Genomic DNA, 24,913 nt, shown 5'->3' on the forward strand with positions numbered 1-24,913 from the left:
TGACCTGTTTTCAATTTATAGGGGTAAACAATTTGAATGACTGCAGATTTCTTATCAGAAACTGTGGAGGTCAGAAGATAGTGGAACAAAATCTTTAAATTGCTAAAAGGGAAAAACCTATCAACCCAAAATTCTATATTCAGTGAAAATATCCTTCAAGAATGATGATGAGGTACTCAATACATGTTTGTTGGATTGAGTGTTTTGGAACTAAATTGCACAGATCAAATTAATGATATTTGAACAGAACAGTGCACAATGAACAGGATTTCAGAAATGCAGATGGAGACTAAATGGATATCAGAGGTGTAGTTTTTGAAAGAAATACAGCAGCATTTGATAATTCAGAAGATATTGATCCTAAGAAGTTCAACTTGAATGACTGACAAAACCAATATAATATTAACAGAACTGAGAAAATCAGAAAGAAGAGCTAGATAAGGAGGTAAAAGATGAATTCTGATCTGATTGGTTCTCTTTGAAAACCAAGCTCAGCAATTAACTTTTGGGAAAAAGTCATATTTTTGATTTCATACTAATTATAAAATAGCATTTGCTTAATTCATTTATCTTAACCATGGAATGGTTAAGGCAAAGATTAAGAAATAAGTGAAAGATTTAAAAACCAGACACAATAAAGATGTTAAAAAAAACCCAAAAATTAAAATAAAAAAAAGACAAAGAAAATTTGTATATAAACTTTAAAAAAAAGAATGATGATGAAATCAGACATTTTTCAGATAATAAAATTATTAAGGAAGTTTGTAACCAGCAGACCCACCCTGTAAGAAATGCTAAAGGCAATTCTTCAGGCTGAAGGGGATGATACTACACAGACTCAGATCATCAGGAAGAACTGAAGAGTATCAAAAATGGTAAATATCTAGTAAAGAACATTTTCCTCTTAATTTCTTTACAATCCACAGCAACTATTTAAAACAAAACTATAACATTGTTTTATGGGATTTATAATATACGTAGATGTACATGTGATATATGACAACTACAGCATAAAGGAGAAGGTAGTAAATGTACCTATACAATTGTAAGATTTCTATACTTTTCATAAAGTGGTATTAACTCTAAGTAGACTGTAAAAGCCTACCTTGCCCCAACAGTAGCCACTAAAAATAGAAGTATAGCTTCAAAAAATAAAGGGCAAAAAAGTCAATTCTATAGCGTATTCAAATAATCAAAATAAGTCAGAAAAGAAAAAACAAAACAAAAGGGACAAAAATTTAAAAATTAAATGGTAGACCTAAACCCAATCACATCAATAATTAAATGATTAACTAAATTTTCCAATTAAAAATTAGAGATTGTCGGAATGGGTAAAAAGCATGACTCAACAGTATGTTGTCTACAAGACACACACTTCAAAATAAAAACACAAATATGGGGCTTCCCGGGTGGCGCAGTGGTTGGGAGTCCGCCTGCCAATGCAGGGGACACAGGTTTGAGCCCTGGTCCGGGAGGATCCCACATGCCGCGGAGTGGCTAAGCCCGTGCGCCACAACTACTAAGCCTGTGCTCTAGAGTCTGCGAGCCACAACTACTGAAGCCCGTATGCCTAGAGCCCGTGCTCCGCAACAAGAGAGGCCACCGCACTGAGAAGCCCGCGTACTGCACTAAAGAGTAGCCCCCGCTAGCTGCAGCTGGAGAGAGCCCACGTGCAGCAACAAAGACACAATGCAGCCAAAAATAAATAAATTTAAAAAACAAAACAAAAAAACACAAATATGTTAAAAGTGAATGTATGGAAAAAGATATACCAGACAAGCAGTAGGCATAAAGAGCTGAAATGGCTAGAACTAGGTCTAGTTGTTCTATCAGATAAAATACACTTCAAGAAAAAGAATATTACCAGAAACAAAGTTGGAAACTAAACAACATACTTACAAGTTGGCTCTAAAATTTATATGGAAATGCAAAAGACTAGAACATCCACAGTAATCTTTATAAAGGACAAAGCGAACTACCTAGTAGCCTGCAAAGCCTAAAATATTTACTAGCTGTCTCTTTTAAAAAAGCCTGTCAACTTTTGCTTTAAAGGAGTACATTTTCGAAGGACCTACCTGCATAGCACTATGTTAAGATGCTGTGGAGAGAATAAAAACAATTGTGACACAGTTACTGTTACTGAGCTTATAGGTATTAATCATGAATGTTTCAGTCTTAAAAAGGAACACTTGGAACTTCCCTGGTGGTCCAGTGGTTAAGACACTGCGTTTCCACTGCAGGGGGCACAGGTTCGATCCCTGGTTGGGAACTAAGATTCCCGCATGCCGCGCAGTGCAGCCAAAAAATATGGGGGGAAAAAAAAAATGGAACACTTTTGGGTTTGATTCTCCTATAATTAAGAGTGCCTGAGATATTAGCATTAAAAATGCTCTGGAATGTGTGAACCTTGTTTGGATCCTGACTGTAACAAACCAACTGTAAAAACCAATTATGAGACTCAAGGAGATTTACACAGACCAGATATTTGATGATATTAATTTTTTCAGTATGATAATATTATAGTTAGGGTTTTATTAAAAAAGAGACCTTATCTTTCAGGGATACTGAGGAAAATAATGAAATGGTATCTAGGATCTGATTTGAAATAATCCAGGGAGTGGGAGTTATGAATGGAATACAGATGAAACAACAGTGACCATGAGTTGATAAATGGATGGCACATGGGGGTTTCAAGGCACTAATATTCCTTCAATTTTTATGTCTGAAATGTTCTTGTAATTAAAATAAAATAAACTCACACAAAGTCCTTTTGCAAGACAATAATCAAAGTTAAATTGGCCATTGTCTTTTGAAGAAACTGGTATGAAAGACAGGTGGCACAGATAAAAGGACCTGGAAAAAACCCTAATAATAATAAAAACCCTAAGAGGCTTCTAAAGACTATTAATGACAATCAAATCCAGTGGTCACATATTATCATCACAGCCTAAATTAAGATAATACTCAATGAGTTCCATATGCAGAAAAAAACTAAATTTCTCTGAATTTTACTAGTTGCTGCTTTATCAAGGTTCCTATGAAAGTGAAATGGATGACAGTGGAGCATAACAGAAATATATGAGCTCTTTAAAATGTTTTATAATATGTACAAAAGAATATATATGCAAATCAATCATCCAACTTAAAAAGTAGACTATTATCAAAACTGAGTAGCTAACTGTGCTTCTTCCTGATCCCATCCTCTGCCTCCACCCACCCCCACCAAGAAGCTTTTATTCTCAAAATTATCATTACTTTATTACATAAAACCACAGTTTTACTACAAATTCTTAAAATAATACATTAACTACCATACTGGTATTCAGTATTCTGAAACTTTTTTTTAAATCTCAATATTTCATGGATGATTCTTTGGAGTACAAGCTTTTGAATTAAAGCTGGTTGTGTAGCTGGTTGTGAGTTCTTGCCACTTATTAGGTATGTGACCTTGGGGAAATTATTTTCCCGTCAAGCCTCAGCTTCCTACTTCAGAAGACTATTGTGAGAATTAAAACAGAATATACAAAAAGTACAGCTCCTGGTATATAGCAGGTGCTCATAAATGGTAGCTATACTAGGTATGATTTACAAAGATTTGGCAAATTAAATCCTTTTACTTAATGGGAAAAAAAATCCATCTTGCTATCAAGTGCTTCCTTTATATTAAGCCATTAGAAAACTCCTTAGTAACAAGTCTGTGAATGGTCAGTCTCCACACCACCAGAAGTAATTCTCATCATCGTCTGATCCTTTGACTTCGCACACGTTTTCATAGAGATGACTTATGTCGGTCATATCAACTCTTGTTCACCAGGAAACAGTGTGAATCCATCAAACTTTTCTTCTCGGTAACTGAAAAGCTGACAAGGTCAATTCTGATGAAATCAGATTTCATGTCTGCCTTCAGGGGTGAAGGATTATTAGTACTCTGCCTTCCTAAAACTGACTGAGGCTTATATAGTCTCCTCATACTTTCCCCTACTGTGTGTGTCCCCACCTCTGCACAAGGGAAGGCAGACAGAACACAGCAATGAAGAAAAATGACTGACTCTGGAGTCAGGCATACTTGGGCTCGGGCCCTGGCTCTGCTGCTTAACTATCTGATGCTGGCCAAGTACTAAACCTCCCTGATGCCAGATTCTCCATGGATAAAATGGAGATAACAATAACACTTATCCTCTAAGATACTTATAGTCCTGACTGTTGCTCTGTGATAGTTATAATGGAGATGACTGATCTAATATTAATTCCTTGAACTTTCGTCTTTCTTAAAATGCTCTAGATGCCTGGATTGAAACATGTGACTAAATCATGAAGTGAGAGAACTTCTCTTAAGTAGTTTTTAGCTGTTAATATTCCTTCAACACATAATGCTTTGGTTAGTATTCCAGTGTTAATAAGAGCTATTTTATTTTTTCAAGGAAGGAATAAGCACACCTAGCAGGAAAAAACCTGCTAAAAGAAATCCCGAGGCCTGGCTCTTTAGCAGCAAGGCATAACGATTAGGCATAACAAAGTCAAGGTTAAGAGGAACAAAATGGGAAGAGTGAAGACACTGAGGACTCAAGTAGACATGGATTGCAGTCAGACTGCCATTTTCACATGCCATATCATACAGTAACCTTATTAATGCATCATAGTGGAGCTAATACAAGGAAATGTTCCACAGAAAGGCTAAACAAAAATTATCAGAAGACAACTCAGATGACAGGGGTGGAGGGATGGGACAGGACCACACAGTTCTGCTACATTATTAATACAAGAGGAGAGAGTTACAAGCAGTGGAACATCACAAGTCTGGAGTGGAGGTACTTGGTCTAAGGATTCATCCAGTGGCTAAGAGTTATGATATATTTCTATGTCAGTAGGCATTCAAATAAGATGATGGCCTCTACAGAAACACCAAACAGTCTGGGGTCAAGTCTATCAAAGAAGAATCCACTTTAGATATACCACTTTGGGCATCCAGCTCCTGCTGACCCCTGTACCAGGCCACCACCTCTTCCCACCTCTTAGCTTCCTCCTCTCATTATCAACAGCAATGAATTCTTTATCCTTTCTCCTTGCTGCCCACCCACCCTCCTCTCCTCCCCAGTTCTGCATGGATTCCAATACTTTTTTCCCCATATCAGTGCCACTGCTATTCACACCGATTAGATCCTTCTGCAGGATCAGCACTGCTTCTGCTTTAAGAAATGGCTTTGGCTGTTCAAGCACAAGAATGGGCTTGCTGTGCCAGGCTGCATAAAACTGGAACCTTGGTAAGAACTGTTGGGTGGGTGGAAAAAACCTGGAAAGCACCTTTGAAGCAAAGGGAAAATATAATTTGTAAAGAACTTATATAAATTGATAAGAAAAGTACTAAGAACCCAATAGATACTTGGGAAAGTTCAGAGAACAATTTCTCAAAAAAGAAATACAAATTGGCTTTTTTAAAAAAGAAAAAAAACTCAACTTTACTAGTCAAAGAAATATAAAATATAATGAAATATCACTGTTTATCTACTGAATATACCATGCTTTAAAAACAAAAAAAGAAAAAGTAATATTCCTCAGTATTTGTAATGGTGTGGTGAAAGGAACACTCTCACGTGCTACCAGTGAGAATTTAAATGAGTATAACCTTTCCAGAAAGCAATCTTAAAACTTTATACATATAATCCAGTAATTTCACTTTTTGTAGTCTGGTTTAAAGAAAAAAATCAGAAATTCAGACAATTTATACTTTACAAGGCTTGTTGCTATTTTAGATGCATATCTTCAATAAAGGGGGGGGGGAAGCGTTAAAAACCCATACCTGATACTAGGGGAACATTTAAATAAGAATCTGTCCTTTTTCTCACCAATCAGTAATAATCCCTTCCATCTCTGTGAGTGCTTAGTGCCTCTATTTTAGCACTATATTTTAGCACTAAATATGACTTGTATCATATTTAGTCGTTCCCAAGTCTGTCTCACTGGACTGTGAATTCCCTGAATACAAATTTGGGGTCCCATTCAGCTCTGTATCATATACCTTTATTACCTTGTGAGCACTCCCAGCACCTAACACAATACTTCATTAACAGCAGGACATGAAAATTTTTAAGTTGAATCACTGTAAGAAGCAAATTAATCAATGATTTCAAAGATGTTAAATTTTTTACACATAAAGACATGAACACTAAATTCATAACTGACCTAATTCTACCACAATTTGGAATAAACTCAATTCCATGAGATTATAGGAATGAGTTATTAGATTGCAGCAGTCACAATCTACAGCCATACCCCTTTATTCTTTGTTCTTCTTCCTGCCTGGAACACAGATGTAAGGTCTAGAGATGTTAACAGCCATCTTGAAACAATAAGTCAAGAAGCTACAAGTACAGGACTGTAGAGCCAAAAGAGAAAAGCTTAGGTTCTCATTACATCACTGAGCCACTGCCTCACTCTAGACATCTGGATATGTGAGAAAAAGAAACCTTACATGTTAAACCCATTTAATAATTAATTACATTAATTAAAACGGTGTTTTCTGTTATTAGGAGTGATAGAATTTTCTGATAGATACTAATAGGGTTTTCCATTATTTGTTCTGACTTATATAAAATGATACATAACCATCCACTTGGTAAGAGTGACTAAAGCAGGGGTGGACACTTTAAATAAAGACAATCAGAGTCTTTCTCTAGACTGACTTGTGGTCTCAGAAGAAAGAACTCCTTCTTTCCATTAAAGACTAAAAGCCTATGGCTGCTGGCAGACACTTTGCTTGCCCCTTAAAAAAAAAAAAAAAAAAAAAGCCTATCTATTGAATAGAAACAAATGGAGCCGAAAGATGGAGAGACACACCATCTCAGCTCCTAGATCCTGCTCTGCCTAAAGCCTATCCCAGGCTTCCCAATTATTATGAAAACTAACCTCTCTTTTTTGCTTCAGATTGCTTGAATTGTTTTTCCAACACCTGAACCCAAAAGAGTCCTACTACTGGAGTAAACACGTAAATAATTATTTTACAAGTTGAAAAAAACTTTGCCCTGTATTAACCCATATAACTCAAGTTATGTTTGTCATTCTCCAATTGCCTACTATTTATTTTCATAATGCCCATACTACAACCACACTGAATGGCATGCTCTTTCTTGTACAGCATGTTTCTTCATGTTTTTCTATTTACGTGAGTTTTGCCTACTGCTATTTTACATTAATGTCCTTCTTTCTAAATCTCTAATCACGTTTCTTCTGAAACACCACAGGAATTTATCTTTATGCCCCTTAGTCATTTTCACCTTGCATTACAGTTATTCATGTGTATGCCTTTTATCTATCCAATTGCACTGTAATCTCACTTTGTTTGGATCTGTATATCTTCCCACAGGTCAGTCTGTCTCCATAATCCATGTTATTTCTACTAAACCTATGCTACTTCCCAATTGTTAATACCTCAGTAGTTAGGTGTCAATAGTGATATACTTAATCCTCCTGGGTACCACAAAAGCCACATTAATACAAGTGAGAAGACTGAATGGGGTACAAATTACATTCAGGTAGGCAAATACAGATATATAAAACAGAAAAAGTCAACTCTGTCTAATTTAAGAAATTTGTTACTTAGAGATGATTGGGTCTTCTGATTTTTGCTGACTCACCCAAGTCAAGCCTATTCTAGGTCCCAGTCCTTCTCTGATAGCTCTCAGGCAAATCTCTATCAAGAGATTTGATACCTCTACCCACCTACTTACCCACCGTTATGTTTCCAAGAAATATCCATGGAGAGAAAATCCACTCCTGGCAATATCCACACCTCTGTATCTAGGCCCAAAGTGTATACAGTTAATGCCTTCAGCTTTCCTAACTCTGCTATGATCTATTTCTCACTAAACTTATTCTTAGCACTTTGACTCTAATGCCTTTCCTTGCCTTTCATCTTTCCCTTAGCTCTAGCTGGCTGGTGGCTTATCCTTTACGTATTGTATTAGCACACAGAAACACAGACTTCAAAATGACTACACAGGCAAGAAAAATATTCAATAATAACAGTAGCTACCATTTATTGAATATCTAAAACAATCTAGACACAGTGCTGGGTGCTTTATCTCTGATTCCCATGACAATCCTAATGATGTTAGACTAATTTTACAAATGAGGCACCTGATCCTCAAAGAGTAAGATAATTTGTCAAGCATTACCCAGCTGACAAGTATTACAGCTGAAATTTAAGTTCAGATCTACCTAGTTCCAAAGCCTATGTTTCTCCCACTCTATCTTATTACCAAAAATAAAACGTTGGCTGTTCTCCCAGCTTCCACCCTTGTCACCCAACAATCTATTCACACAGCAGCCAGAGTGATCCCTTGTTCAAATATTAATTCATTTTTTGCTCAAACCCCTCCAATGTTTCCTCCTTTAAAAGCTAAAGTCCTCACTAATGGCCTAAGAGCCCTATGTGATCTGTCTACCTGTCCCCTCCCCAATTACCTCTCTGGTCTCACTGTTAATCTCTCCCTCACTTACTCTACTGCAGCTGCACTGGCTTCTTTGTCATTCCCCATATACGCCAAGCCTGCTCACCTCAGGGTCTTTGAACTTACTGTTCCCTCTGCCTGTAACACTCTCCTCTCCACTCAAAATTCTCTTAACTTATTCCCTCACTTCCTTTAGGTCTCTGTTCAAATGGCACCTTCTCAATGGAAACTTCCACACCACCTATTTTAAACTGCCACCTCCTGACCTCAATACTCCCTATTCCCCTCTTCCTCTTGATTTCTTTTTTTCCTCTAAAATACTTATCAACGTGACATATTATATGTTTACTTGTTTATTGTAATAGTATCCCACTACTAGAATATAAGCTCTCTGAGAACATGGACTCTGTATATTCTGTTCACTATATCTGGCATGTAGTAGGCATTTAATAAGTATTTACTAGATGTGTAAATGAAGACCTTTATTCTTCCTCGGTGTTTAAATGAAAATGGTCTCAAAGACATTTTCCAAAAAGCAAATGCAAAGGCAACCTGCTTTTGTTCCAGTCTAGATTACTTTAGCAAATCATCTCCCTTCAAACAATGCCTTTAAAGGACACTCCCTCTAATTTTTCCACAGTTGTGAACAGATAGTCATGTCATTGAGCAACAAACTGAGCAGACTGAGCCATCTTAACCAGAGTGTAGTATTATAATAAAATAAAACTTACAGCAAAGTTAACCAGACACATTTAATGATATGCATAATTGTTATTGTGCTGCACGGTAACTAGGCATAAATGGTAGACACTTCATGTAAATGACTCTAATTACTATTTCTTTTACACAGCCAAACAAGCATGTCTAGGATCAGATTCAGGGGAAAACAGGAAGGAGGGGAAAGCTGAAAACTTAGCTCTGGGAGGGAAGTCCTCCCTCTTATTCTATCCCCTTAGGCATTGGGCTAATGGTCTCCCAGACTGGGTTATGTGTAACTCTTTCCCCTCCATTGTGGGAAAGGCTTCCTTTTACCAAAGATTAAAATATTAGGCTGTGGGGCTTCCCTGGTGGCACAGTGGTTGAGAGTCCGCCTGCCGATGCAGGGGACATGCGTTCGTGCCCCGGTCTGGGAAGATTCCACATGCCGCAGAGTGGCTGGGCCCGTAAGCCATGGCTGCTGAGCCTGCGCGTCCGGAGGCTGTGCTCCGCAATGGGAGAGGCCACAACAGTGAGAGGCCCGCGTAACGCAAAAAAAAGGCTGTGGACAGCCCTCTGTCTTCAGTCATAAAGCTGAGAGGAACCAGAACAATCACTACTATCCCTGGCAAGGAAGATGGGGCAGGAAACTGGTGGAGAAACCAAATAAAGACAGCAAATTTACCAAAAACCCACTATATGCCAGGCACACTAGTAGGTGTTTCACATAATTCATCCAACTATCAATACTTCCCCCACCCCACGTAGAGCCCCAAGCTCTGTCTGCAGGAAAGTAGAGGAGTAAGCAGAGAGTGGGACAGTTCCAATGAGGACTCCCTGCTCCAAACTTGTCCGTAAGGCCTAAAATGTCACATTCTCAGAAAGGGTAATTTAGGTACGCTAACACTATTAGGAAGATTAAGTGGAAGCTGTCATTTAGTGGCTGTTTCCCTTGCTTCCTATCTTATCTAACCCATAAGAGGATAAAGGACCCCCTACTTTCCTATGGGTTTGTCCAAACCTATCCAGCTCAGGCTAAGCCCACCCTTCTCTGGGGACAGCGACATGCAGGATCCCCAGGGATCAGGGATCGAACCCATGCCCTCTGCAATGGAAGCACAGAGTCTTAACCACTGGACCACCAGGGAAGTCCCTGAACTAATTTTTAAAACAAATTTCCTCATAAAAAATAAACTGTGACAGTCATTCAGGATACAGCAGACATCTTTGGATGGAGGTCTGAGACATTTGGATCAGGGCTACAAGACATACAGTGCCAAGAAAATAAGGACTTCCAATTATATCAGAAAACACACTTATATCTATAATATTTTAAAGAGTCCTCAAGACCCAGAGTGTAAATCCAACTGAGCAGCATCACACAGGATCACTGACACTTGGCCTACCGGATTAAAGAGAACTTGAAAGGCTTGTCCTAAATGGATAACAATGCAAGTCTCAGTCTACTTTGCCCTCCTGACGGTGTCAGCCTCTCAACAAGTTCAATGAGAAAAACCTGGTTCTGGTGGTATAAGTCTGCATTAGGTTTCTGAGAAAACTCAGAAACAAGCCTGAATCAAGTATTTGGGGCTGTGAGTTGCTCCACCGCACCCCTGTAAGGAAGAACAAGCTTAAAAGCAAATATTATATAGCTGAAAGATGTCTGACAGAGATGAATACCAAAGCTTCCTGTTTAAGCACAAACTATCAGCGTTCAGTCTGGGAGATATCAGTAGGAGCTACTCTATACTCTTTACCTTTTGATTCTGACTGGAAGAAGGTCATCTATTCCTAGAGCTCAATGGGGATTCAGTTTCTCAAACTCATTTATTTCTGGACCTCAGTGCTGAGTGCATTGTTGACTCAGTAACTAATACCAGTTGGGTAAGGTGTTTGGCGAGATAGACAAAATAGTCTCTCCCTTCTCTGGTCACCAAAGGCCCAGCCCTAGAATTCTTTCAGTCACTGGAACTCTCCACTAAAAATCAAACTAAAGAGCTATGTCAAGGTAAAACTGCATCTAAAATCCTAGACCTACAGTGCTCTTCTATTAAAGGAGTTGACCAGATTTATGTCTTCAACTTTCATTGTATTTAAAAGACTACAATGCTATTCATAAAAACCCTTTAAAATGATGACAAAATCTTTGACCTAGTAATACCACTACTGGGAATTCCACAGATCAAAGTTCTTAAGTACTTACTATGTTGTGCTGAACACTTAAAATATCTCCTTCCACCTCACAAAAACCAAATAAGGTCATTTCTACTGTTTGACAGACACATGAAGGGAAGCCTGGAAACTAGCACAGGCTCACAGACTAGTAATTGACAGAGGTGGGACTCAATCTCAGACTGATTGGACTCCAGAGCCCATCTTTTTTTACTATCACCCAAACTAAAAATACATCCTTAGAAAATAACCCCAAAATACAGCAATAATTTTAGGCATAAAAAGTTCACTGTCATATAAGTATAACATGGCAACTTGAAGCATTCTAAACACACAACAATTAAATAAATGGAGGCAATCTGGATTACAGAATATTATATAAGCATTAAAAATATTTTTACACATAACTTATAGTGACATGGAGAAATTTTTATGCTGTAAGTAGAAAAAAACAAAACAGAATTTTACATACAGTCAGATCTCAACTATGTAAAAAATATACCTGCACATAGAAAGATCTAAATTTACTGATAAATAAAAAAAGGCAAATTGCAGAATTACACACATGTGGCATGGTCTCATTTATGTAAATAATTCCTGACTCATTTCAAGTACTCAGTAAATGTAAGCCATTATTATTATTCATACTACAATGAACAGGTACTACTTTACAATCAGAAAAATCAACAAATTTATTTAAATTTTAAGTTTAGGTACTTCCTTATTTAATTAATAAGAAGTGTATAACTTCAGAAAAATTAAATAACATGTGCCTTTCTTTCCTGGAAATCTTAATCTATAAAACACCTCACAATAATACAATTTCAGATTAAATATCTCTAAGTTATGGGAACCAAGTAGCACTGAGAAAAATGTTGCAACACTTCTAAATCATCTAAGTTATGGTTACATTCAACATGTTAGACCACAGAGTTGTGCAGATTCTATTATATTTAGAGTTTAAAGTCATAAACAGAAAGGCAAGATCAGGGGTGGTATTTCAAGGGCTGTGATGAACAAGCAGATTCTCTTGCCCAATATGTCACACTGCACGAAAACCAAGGCCTTTTGTGTACTCTTCGAGAGAGAACCAACACCTCCAGGGTGATGCAGCAGAGACATGTAGGACATTAATGGTAATTAGTGATTTTTTTTTTTTTTTTTTTCAGTACGCAGGCCTCTCACTGCTGTGGCCTCCCCCGCTGCGGAGCAGAGGCTCCGGACGCGCAGGCTCAGCGGCCATGGCCCACGGGCCCAGCCGCTCCGTGGCCTGTGGGATCCTCCCGAACCAGGGCACGAACCCACGTACCCTGCATCAGCAGGCGGACCCCCAACCACTGCACCACCAGGGAAGCCCGAAATTAGTGATATTTTTCAGCTGTTAACTATCTTTAGGTAGAATTCACACACACACACACACACGGGATTTATTCTGAATGAAAAACGGGCAACTCTAAAACTTAGTTCCTCAAGTTCCATAGGAGTTTCAGTATTTGAATATATAAATTGAAATTCAAGGTCTATGGGATAACAATGATCTCTGGCCTGCCTATAGCAAAGAATAAGTGTGAAACATTGAAAGATGAAAGATTTTTCCCTTCCCCTTGTCCTGAGGTATGTGCAACAAAATAGTATAAAGTAATAACGAACGTGAAAAGCACTAGATAATTAGCTAGATTAAAAAAAAAAACAAACTTTAGCATTGAAGAGGAGTTGTCTGTTGCACTGTACCGTATAGGATTACAAAACCACCACACAGTTGAAGAAAGGAATCTGGCTTTACCTGTATCTTGACCCATCAGCCCATTGCAGTACATGGCATGTCGCTCGATCTTTGTGGGTGGGAAGCCTTGGTCACATAGTGGGCAGGATACCTGGGTACTAGATGAGAAGGTAGTAGTAGGTATTTCCTTCTCAGCATCTTCCCTGTTATCAACCTGAAGAACCTGAAGAACATGACAAATGGCAATTGTACTAGCTTTACTTTATAAAGTATCTTTTCCCAAAAAGAACTGCAAGACTCCATCCTATATTCCACTTACTTTCAATGAGGTGATACCAATCAGTTTGCCAAATTCAGGACAGCAGATTGGGAGATACACTAATATAGTTAATATTTATTATACTGAATAATACTTATTCAGTGCCTGCCTACTATGTGCTAAGCACTCTGTATGTGATACTCATTTAAACCTCATGATAATCTTACAAAGGTACAAACACACTCTTTTTACACTTGAGAAAAGTGTTGTCCAAAACAGTAAAGTAACTTGCCCAAAGTTACAGAATAAATAAGTGGCAGAGCTGAAATTCAAACCAAGGACTATTTGGCTCCAAAACCTGACAGCATTCCTCTCTATCACACTGCAAGGTGCTGTCCTCGTTGGGTCAGTATGCTGTGTCTTCGGTGTTTCAGTTTGTATTACCAACAGCATCTTAAAGACACTTTTTCAGGTACTTCCCTGGTAGCACAGTGGTTAAGAATCCGCCTGCCAGTGCAGGGGACACGGGTTTGAGCCCTGGTCCAGGAAGATCCTACATGCCACAGAGCAACTAAGCCCGTGAGCCACAACTACTGAGCCCACGTGCCACAGCTACTGAAGCCTGCACGCCTAGAGCCTGTGCTCCGCAACAAGAGAAGCCACCGCAATGAGAAGCCCGCACACCACAATGAAGAGTAGCCCCTGCTCGCCGCAACTTAGAGAAAGCCCATGCGCAGCAACTAAGACTCAATGCAGCCAAAAGTAAATAAAATAAATAAATAATTTTTTTAAAAAGAGACACTTTTTCAATCTCACAAAAGAACTGTAAAGGCAGTCAAAAGGTACAAACTCCTAACTGTAACATAAATAACTACTAGGGCTGTAATGTACAGTGTGATAATATAATTAACACTGCTGTATGTTATATTAGAAAGCTGAGAGTAAATCCTAAAGAGTTCTCATCACAAGGAAAAAAATTTTTTCTATTTCTTTAATTTTGTATCTAAATGAGATTATGGATGTTCACTAAGCTTACTGTGAAAATCATTTGACTATGCATGTAAGTCAAATCATTATGCTGTACCCCTTAAACTTACACAGTGCTGTATGTAAATTATATCTCAATAAAACTGAAAGACAAAAAAGAATTAATTACACACATACACACACAAAGAACTGTGATCACTGTAAGTGACTTCAGATATCAAGAGTTAGGGGGAAAAAAAAAGAGCTCTAAGCAAAAGCAACACAACTAAAATAAGTTAAGAACCTAGGTCTCAGCTTATACCAGTAAAACAAAACCAATTCTTGTGTTTTATTTGTGACTTTGGGGTTGAAAGAGGACACACAACTAAGATCCAAATATTTAAGAAGGCCTGAAGAAATCATTAAGACAATTCTGACAAAGTCATTCTTACTCCCTTCTCAGTGTTTTGTAGTCATCATTTTTCCTACAGTTCCCAGTCTCTCAGAGACAGTTTTATTTTACCTTTACAGGTCAGAGTCAAGAACTCTGCAGTGATTAATCCTATAGTATGTGTGAGCACTGCAGCACTACTGCCTAACACTTGATTCAAAGAACAGCATGTCCTATCCAATCAATGTGAAACTGTCCTGCATAGTCACTGCTTCCATTTAAGAGCAAGGAGCACCTGGGCTGTCATTATGCCTTACTATGGGAAAAAAATAAACCCTCTTCTGATACAAGAACAAAATAGGACCAAAACTGCAGTAGGTAGATAATTTAAGCTCTGAGCCAACTGGGGTGGTTTTTTTTCTTTTAGTCTCTAAGTTCAGGCCATCCCTAAAATTTACCACCTGTGAATGTAATCCAGCAGAGAGGGAAACAGGTCATCTAAATAAATACCAAGTAAAACGATTTCTACAACTGCCAGAAAACGTTGTTTTCAACACATACCTGCCTTTTACTTTAAAAGGAAGGAGAAAAAGAAAGATGAGAAAGGAACTAAGAGTGGCTGAGTTCCTATACTATGCCAGGCTTGGCCAAGCACTTTCCATAACTATCCTTCACAACAACCCAACTGGCACAGGTATCACTAGCTCCAGTATTATAGAAGAGGAGATTGAGGCTTGGAAAGGCAAAGTAACCTGCTGATCACAAAGTGAGTAACTGGACAATGTAGACTCAAACCCAGGCCTTTGTGTCATCAAAACTCTCAGTACTCCACCACGGTGTGGCAAAAACAAAAAGCACCCCTCTGCTCCACTTTGTTTCTGGAAGCTGACTCTGCCAGGTATTGGGAGACTCTCTGGTTCTATTATTCTCCTCTAGTATGTGGGGCAAGTCCAATGAGTCTGGAAGTTCTAGGTGTTTTTTTATTCCAAGCTTAGTCACTGAGATTCTTATAAACCCAGGTTCCTCTGTTCACAAATTTTACAAGAAAAAGTTGTCTTGTGAATACAAAGCCATCTGAGCAGAGGGGAGAAAAATCAATATACCCTATAATTTGCAAGTAGTCTTGAGTTAATGAAAGTTAGTAGCAGTTAAGCAGTTACTTGGCATTCTGAAGTTCACTAAGCACAGAAATGTTGTATGACATGAATGTCACTGGTGCTCACACCCAGTACTACACCCCTTTGTATTCATTACGAGCTCTATAAAATGCAGAGAAGTTACCTCCAACTATTAATGTAGTATTCAAGAGGGAGGAATCAATCTATTTTTGTTTTATTGTGAATACAAGCCCACTTCCAATCACATTCATAGGCAACCCAGAAGGTTTCTGAACATTTTTATATTAACCTAAGATTTTTCCCAGCACCATTAAAAAGGTCTATTTAAATATTAGCTACAATGGAGAAGCCTCAAGAGGAAAAGATCCAAGCGAAGAAGCTCTTATAAGGACTATGTAGTTAGGGACTGGGTCTCTGCAGAGATGCTTCCACTTCTTTTAAAATACTATACATGTATTTCTCAAAAGAAGTACTTGGACACCAAATCATGATCTCTTAAAGGCTGGCCTTTACTTTCTGGCCTGAAAAGAAACCTCAAGAAATGGACCCAATGAAAATGAGAGTATGTCCTATAGTCACCAACACCCCCCACCCATCCCCCACCAGGTTTATTTGTAGCTTAGAAAACTGTTTAGATCTTTCCCCTCTTACCATAGACAGTTTACTTAACACCGTTAACTTAAAAACCAACTGACTAAATTGACTATAGTTGCACAGGTCCACTTACATACAAATGTTTTTCAACAGTAAATACTACAGTACTAAATGATCTGTGGTTGGCTGAATTCTCGGATGTGGAACCACAGATAGGGGGAAAATACAGATACCAAGGGCCCGCTATAAGTTATACATGGATTTTCAACTGCATGAACAGTCGGCACCCTTCACCCCGTCACTGTTCAAGGGTCAACTGTATTTCAGTCTGAATAAAGTCTATTAACCCTTCTGAGTACAGAATATCTGAGACCCCAACTAAGGGAAACTCTCAGGCAAGATATTTCAAAAATGTTATTTCCAAAGGAATCTGACCATTGCAGAAAATCAAATCAAGAGGGACTACAGTTCCGGCAAAGGTATTCCAAATACCTCAAATACTGTCAAGCAGTTCTCTGTCATTAGTAAGCTAATATCAATGAAGAGCCACAATACCTTACAAAGCAGTTCCACATGCATATTTCTACTTGTGCCAACTCCTGCTATGTGTTTTATATTCTTTATCTAATTTAATCTTCAGAGCAACCCAATAAAATAGGCTATTTTTGTCTCCATTTTATAAATGAAGAAGCATTCCTCTCCTATGTTCCCCTAATACCCTAGGCATCTCTCTAACATTACATTTGTCAGATTACATTATAATTATCTGTTTATGTGTCCTTTTGAAAGCAGGGATTATTTTTTTCTTATTTACCTTATATCTCAAGACTCTAAAACAATGACTGGCACACTATAATATCTGCCAAATAAATGAATAAAACAATTAATTAACCTGCCCAAGGTGGCGGGGCTGGGATTCAAAGCCATGTCTTCTAATTCCAATGCTCAAGCTCCTTGCACTACACCATACCACCTTCCAATAAACAAGAAATTTTAGGGCAGATGACCCGATACACAGATTCCAAGGGCAAGAGTCCATACCCATTATGATATTATCACTGTGCATACATAAAATGCCCAGATTCTATCTTTCTAATAAGTGATTTGTAACTAGTGATTGTGCAATGACTCAAAACTACAGTATCTAACTTCTTTTTTTTTTTTTTTTTTGCAGTACGCGGGCCTCTCACTGTTGTGGCCTCTCCCGTTGCGGAGCACAGGCTCCGGACGCGCAGGCTCAGCGGCCATGGCTCACGGGCCCAGTCGTTCCGTGGCATGTGGGATCTTCCCAGACCGGCGCACGAACCCATGTCCCCTGCATCGGCAGGCGGACTCTCAACCACTGCGCCACCAGGGAAGCCCTCTAACTTCTTTTAATGGAAACTTCTAAGACTATTTAGAGTATCCACAGATATCAGCAAACAGCAACACCAAAAAGAGGACATTCAGGGCTTCCCTGGTGGCACAGTGGTTGAGAGTCCGCCTGCCGATGCAGGGGACATGGGTTCGTGCGCCGGTCTGGGAAGATCCCACATGCCACGGAACGACTGGGCCCGTGAGCCATGGCCGCTGAGCCTGCGCGTCTGGAGCCTGTGCTCCGCAACGGGAGAGGCCACAACAGTGAGAGGCCCGCGTATCGCAAATAAAAAAAAAAAAAAAAAAAAAAAAAGAGGACATTCAATGTGCAAAAGACCATACAATTCCATCCATTTGATGTGAAGTGCTACAGACATATATAACTTCTAAATAGGGTTCATGCTCTTTGCCCCAAAGAAGTTTCCTTTGCAGTCACGGACGGGTAAGAAATCAGCCTCAATTAACTAAGGGCTTGCAGGGCTTCCTATGCATGTTAGGATAACTACGTTAATAACACTCTGTTCCCCCATCCCCATTTAGAAGGTTCTGGTCCCTCCCTAGGAAAAGAACCGGATGCCATTTTGACATTATCTAGCAGGATGTATCCTCAGTGGCTCTGATGCAGGGAGCGTCCTCATCTTTCCTAACACCACTGGCATTAGGGAATCTTGGTCTGTCAGCTGTGACAGATCAGGTTCCAGGGAACCAAACAGTGTGCATGATTCATGAAAGCAGAATTTCTACCCAGTTACCTGCAGTGCAGAAACTAGGAAGGGGATCTAACTTCCACTGTAAACACTGTTCTCAAAAAAAACCTAGAGTATAAAAAGGAATAACAGAACAAAGCTTTTTTAAATTGCTCAGGATAAAATAGTATAAACATATGTAACCAAAAATTTTATTTTCACAGAAAAACTAGTTTAATTCTCAGGCTGCTTTTCACACCAACAAATTTTAAAGATTTTGAATTTTTTAAGAGTTCTTGGCATTTAAGTTGTTTTGTCAGACTCAATATGAAAAAATATACACTGAATCTTAATCAGAAGTATAAACTTGTGTCAATCAGCTTTATGGTTAATGTCAGATATGTGAAGTTAGGAAAGATAATAGTGCAAATAGAGATTTGCCTATTTTATCATGCTGCTATCCTGATTTTGCATTTCTGATCATGTCTCAAAATTAGGGCTGAAAGTTAGGTCGTAATATAAACGTAGTGACTTTTTCCAAGATTGTTCATCTCTGTTACTTACCAGCATATAATGGAAAATACTCCAGGACTTTGGAGACAAATCTGTTTTCAAATCCTGGTTCTACCATTATTAGCAGTTTGAATTTGAGCAAATTGAGCAAACATCCTAAACCTCCATTTCCCCATCTGTACCGGAAATAATAAAGCATATTAAAATACTGAAGAATTGGTAACTACTGTTATATTTAGAAATAGTGCTGAACTCATTTTTAAGAATCTGAGATAAAAGCCTAACCCTCTGTAACCTAAATCTTTTCATCCAAGGTCAATATTGCATCAGAGAGAGGACTACCAGTAGAAAGAAAACACTGACAAAAATTATAAGTAATATTCACCTCCTTATCTGCCATTATTCTTACTTCATCCACGGTCTCTCTGCTACCTGGAAAGTCTTCTTTTTCAAGGTCAAAAGTTTCAGGGGAACTTAGCTGTGTCTCTGTAATTTAAAAAAACTTCATTAATTTTCATTTTGTATTTTCATAGTTAAAGAAAACAAACACCTGTTTCCTTAAGCTTAGGGTATGATAATTCCGCAGTGGAAATACAGATCAAGTTTGTTTCTTCTTAAAGCTTTACTGAGGCATAATTTACATACAACAGAATTCACCAATTTTCAGTATAGAGTATGGTGAGTTTTGACAAATATTTACAATGTATACATGGTATCATTTATACCACATCACCACCACCACAATCAAGATGTAAAATATTTCTCACAACCCCAAAAGTTCTCATGTACCCCTCTGCAGTCAATCCTCCTCCTACTTGGCTCTCTGCAATGACCAACCTACTTTATGTTCCTAGAGTTCTGCCTTTTCTAGAATGTCATATAAATGAAATAACACAGTGTGTCATCTTTCATGTCTGACTTCTTTCATTTAGCATAATGTGTTTGAGAAGCATCCATGTTGTTACATATATCAGTAGTTCATTCCTTTTTACTGCTGAGTAGTATTCCATTGTATGGATATATTATAATTTGTTTATCCATTCATCAGTTAATCCATGTGGCTTCTTTCCAGCATAGTTCTGGTTTTAAAGTATATTTATTTTGACAGAAAACAAAACACTGCCGATGCTAATTCTGAGGTTAAAGGGATGATTAGAGAAGACAAAAATTGGGAGCAGAAATAAAAATACATTCTCAACAAAGATATGCCTTTCTTTAATTATTCTTTAAGCAGCATTTATTCATTCAACATTAATGCAATAAATATTTATGGAAGAAGTTCCAGGTACTGTACAGGCTACTAGCAATATGGAGATGTAAGATGAGGTCTCTCATGGTCTCATTCAGGGGTCAGCAAACTATAGCTCATGGGCCAAATAGAGCCAGTTGCCTGTTTTTGGAAATAAAGTTTTATTGGAACACAGCCACATTCATTCTTCTTTATACTGTCTATTGTTACTTTTGAGTTAAAATAGCAGAGCTGAGTAGTTTCAACAGACTGTATGGCCCACAAAGCCTAAAATATTTATTATCTAGTTTTTTATAGAAAAATTTTGCCGACTTCTGGTCTAGACACCCATCACTTGATATAACAAAAGAACACTAACAATATTTCAAAAAATGACAATAAATCTAGAAATTTATCTGAGAACACAATCCAGAAAGTTCTGTTATCCACACTATACACACTATACATCCAACTGGTATTATATATCTATGCTTCACAAATACAATGAGTGGAAAATGCTGGGCAAATAGTATACCTGAAAGGTACTGAGGTATCTTCTCAATCATCAAAGAATGATTATATACATTTCTAGTGTCAACTGTATTTTAATACATCATAATATTTTGAAAACTGGATGCACACACAGATTTTACCACCTTGTTGGAAAAAGACTTATAGTGCATAAACCTCAAAATCTTCTTTGTCAAGCCTCCCTGAGAGATATAACCAAAAAAGACATTTAGTCTGTTAGAAAATAAGAGTTGTTCACCGCTTGTACTACTGTAACAATAAAAAGTCTTTAATTAAGCTTTCTCTGGCTGAAATGTTCAACTATAGAGACAAATTAAGAGGACATTAGTTTCATAGAAGTAAATAATACTAGCATCACGCACAACATGGGCATAAGGCTCTAATCCTGCTTCTTCACTAATATGATGTTATAATTTTGAATAACAGACCCCTGGAACTGCCAGAAATATGAGACAAAACAAAATAGGTAAGATGGACATCTATACTCAATCTGTGTTTTACCCATTTAGGACAAATTTTTATACACAGCTTCTAAATTATATATTTTATTTTTTATTGACATATACTTGATTTACAATGTTTTGTTAATTTCTGCTGTACAGCAAAGTGATTCAGTTATACATACATATACATTCTTTTTTACATTCTTTTCCATTATGGTTTATCACAGGATATTGAATTTAGCTCCATGTGCCATACAATAGGACCCTGTTGTTTATCCATTCTATATATAATAGTTTGCATCTGCTAACCCAAACCTCCTGCTCAATCCCTCCCCCAACCCCTTCCCCCTTGGCAGCCACAGGACTGTCCTCTATGTGTGTGAGTCTGTTTCTGTTTCGTAGGTAGCTTCATTTGCATCATACTTTAGATTCCACATATAAATGATATCATATAGTATTTATCTTTTTCTAACTTACTTCACTTAGTATGATAATCTCTAGTTCCATCCATGTCCCTGCAGATGGCATTACTTCATTCTTTTTTGTGGCTGAGTAGTATTCCATTGTACATATGTACCACATCTTCTTTCTCCAGTCATCTGTTGATGGACATTTAAGTTGCTTCCATGTCTTGGCTACTATGAACAGTGTTGCCATAAACACAGGAGTGCACGCATCTTTTTGAATTATAGTTTTGTCTGGATATATGCCTAAAAGTGGGATTGCTGGATCATATGGTAATTCTAATTTTTAGTTTTTTGAGGAAACTCCATACTGTTTTCCATCATGACTGCACCAACTTACATTACCAGCAACAGTGTAGGAGGATTCCCTTTTCTCCGCACCCTCTCCAGCATTTGTTATTTGTAGACTTTTTAATGATGGCCATTCTGACCAGTGTGAGATGGTACCTCATTGTAGTCTTGATTTGCATTTCTCTAATAATTAGCAATGTTGAGCATCTTTTCATGTGCCTATTGGCCATCTGTATTTCTTCTTTGGAGATATGTCTATTTAGGTCTTCTGCCCATTTTTCGATTGGGTTGTTTGTTTTCTTTGTTGTTGAATTGTATGAGCTGTTTGTATATTTTGGAAATTAAGTCCTTGTTGGTTGTATTGTTTGCAAATATTTTCTCCCATTCCATTGGCTGTCTTTTTTGTTTGTTTATGGTTTCCTTTACTGTGCAAGAGCTTGTAAGTTTGATCAGGTCCCATTTGTTTAGTTTTGGTTTTATTTCTATTGCCTTGGGAGACTGACCTAATAAAGCATTGGTACAATTTATGTCAGAGAATGTTTCGCCTATGATCTCTTCTAGGAGTTTTATGGTATCATGTCTTATGTTTAAGTCTTTAAGCCACTAAATTAAAGGGACTGAGGAGTCTGACTCCATGGAGAAGTAGTTACACCTTCTTAGCAAAAGGAACAGTAATGTTAGGGAAACCTTTTGTGATCTCATTTAGAAGTGGTTAATATCAGCAAACAGTTGGACTTAATTAGCAGGCTAATGACAGCAAGTCACAATCACAAAAATTATCTAACCACAGTGATGAAGGGCTTACTTTTCATTAACTTTTCTCTCATTAGGGATTTCAATTGTATTTGCAGGTTCCTCCTGCAAGATCCCAGGGTGATGTCACATGCCATCATCCTAAACTTACTGGGTGACTTCCCAGCAGGATGGCATAAGTCAGCAGTCCCAGATGGAGAGGGAGTAATGCTATCCTTTCACAAAAGCAACACAGCATTCCTGACAGCTCCTGCCAAAATCATAGCAATTGGTAGAGGGGTCTCTTGGTGAGTATCATTAGGCAGCAATCTAAATAAATTTCAAATGAATTAAGAAACCACTTTCAATAAAAACAACAGTTAAACTTTAAAAGTAAGTACAGAAAGACCTTTACAATATGCTGCCAATTGTTTAAAAATAGTTACAGGACTTTCCTAGACTAATGTGTAAACTAAATGAGTCTCTGTAGAAAAAAAAAAACTTGAAAGAAACCAAAACAAGAAAACTATGAGTCTCTCTGACCCCGACAGGTTATACGCAACCTAAGGGAAAATTAGATATGACTTATGGTAACATTTGTCCAACACTTGCTGCCCAAAGAGTTTAAACATTAAGAGGAAGTTCCTTAATCTCATATGAATAAGGTTACTGATAATATATTAGGCCCCACTTTTAAGAAAAGCCAAAAATATATATAGAAGCTAAAACAAATTCCTTAGAAAGTAGTGGTTCATAATCACAAAATAATTCTTCATATTATACAATGATTCAACTCAAGAGTTCTCTTAGATAATGGATATTTTAGTTCATTTTAAATTATTTTGTGTATCAAGACCTATTCATGTGCAACTTTCAATGAACATCTCTCTCATACCTTAAACAAAGTATTGATACATGTGTCTTCTCATCACCACTGTTAACAAAAAGCAAAGTATGATACTTAACCAGGTTAAGTATCTGTTCTGAGATTAAAAATAAGTCAGTGACAGAACTGTGCACAAAATTCAATTTCTGGACTCCCTACGCAATAGACCCCATGAATGGCAATGTAAAACTAACTAGTAAAAGCCTCAGGGTAAAAAACTGCTTAATGACAGGCAGATTTGAGGACAACCCACTTTGAGAACTCATAAACCAAAACATAAAGTCCTGTTGGCTCTCAATGTAGAGTTAAATGCTATTCCTAATGCTTTGCTGCCATCTCTGATGAGGCTAGTATGCAAACAAACAAACAAAAGAGCCATGTTAATTTTAAACTAAACTATCTCTAAGAAGAGAAAAGTTGAGAAGCAGAGCCAATGTCCATCAAAAATGTGTGTGTGTGTGTGTGTGTGTATATATATGTATGAGTGTGGAGAGACACACACACAAATCAATCACACGTAAACCTCCTGAGAGTGGGTTGGAAAAGTCAGAAAAATTAAAAGGCACAAAAAGGTAGATAGCTAGGGATCAGAAACTAGTAAAATCACAGTGGGGTACTTACCAGGACACACAGTGATTTCCTCTGCAGAACTCTCTGGCATAAGGACTGAGCTTCTCTTACTGTTCAAAGCAGCAATGCTGAAAAAAGAACCAAACCCCCAGTGAATTCCCAGTAAAATAAATCAGAACATGGGGCCAAAAGCAATGGTCATTCACAAAGCCACAGGTAATCTGATACCTGCTGTCCAATACCACAAAAGCACAACAGGGAAGCAAGGAATCAGTAGTGAAAACTCCAAGCCAAAAACAGGGAAAATAAATATGCTTACAACTTTGGTTCCAGTGAAATCACTGAATGAAAAGAACCCCTTTTGAAGTCTTCACAAAGGAAGGCTGAAGGGTAAGGACTATCAGACAAAAAAATCCACTTTAATATAAGGATGTCAAAAGTGTTTTATAGCCTCCATCTCAGACTTCTGAAAGCTAGAGATTTGTAAACTCATAAGAGAAGATATGAAGATTCTTCTGACAACACAATAGCTTTCCCCTCACCTTGCAGTTAAATTTCCTCTTTTGTCTCAAGATATGGCTCTCCAAGCAACAAAACAAGATACAATTCCAAACTGCCCTACAACAAAAATCTGCCCAACCGGGGCTTCCCTTGTGGTGCAGTGGTTGAGAATCTGCCTGCCAATGCAGGGGACACGGGTTTGAGCCCTGGTCTGGGAAGATCCCACATGCTGTGGAGCAACTGGGCCCGTGAGCCACAACTACTGAGCCTGCGCATCTGGAGCCTGTGCTCCCAACAAGGGAGGCTGCGACAGTGAGAGGTCCGTACACCGCGATGAAGAGTGGCC

General features: G+C 38.0%; 1 protein-coding gene across 6 annotated transcripts in view; it reads right to left on the minus strand.

Moving 5' to 3' along the window:
- The window catches only part of UIMC1 (ubiquitin interaction motif containing 1), a 126,004-nt gene that overhangs the window by 27,493 nt on the left and 73,598 nt on the right, over window positions 1-24,913 (minus strand). For all 6 annotated transcript variants that reach the window (XM_027098187.1, XM_027098189.1, XM_027098190.1 and 3 more), the window contains 3 exons: window positions 24,118-24,194; window positions 19,307-19,407; window positions 13,099-13,261 (listed from right to left, as the gene is read on the minus strand). In XM_027098187.1, coding sequence (XP_026953988.1) covers window positions 13,099-13,261; window positions 19,307-19,407; window positions 24,118-24,194 — 341 coding nt within the window. The remainder of the gene's footprint in view (window positions 1-13,098; window positions 13,262-19,306; window positions 19,408-24,117; window positions 24,195-24,913) is intronic.

The sequence above is a fragment of the Aethalodelphis obliquidens genome, unplaced genomic scaffold, assembly GCF_003676395.1.
Source record: "Aethalodelphis obliquidens isolate GAN/ISIS:26980383/991018 unplaced genomic scaffold, ASM367639v1 scaffold121, whole genome shotgun sequence".
NCBI lineage: Eukaryota > Metazoa > Chordata > Mammalia > Artiodactyla > Delphinidae > Aethalodelphis > Aethalodelphis obliquidens.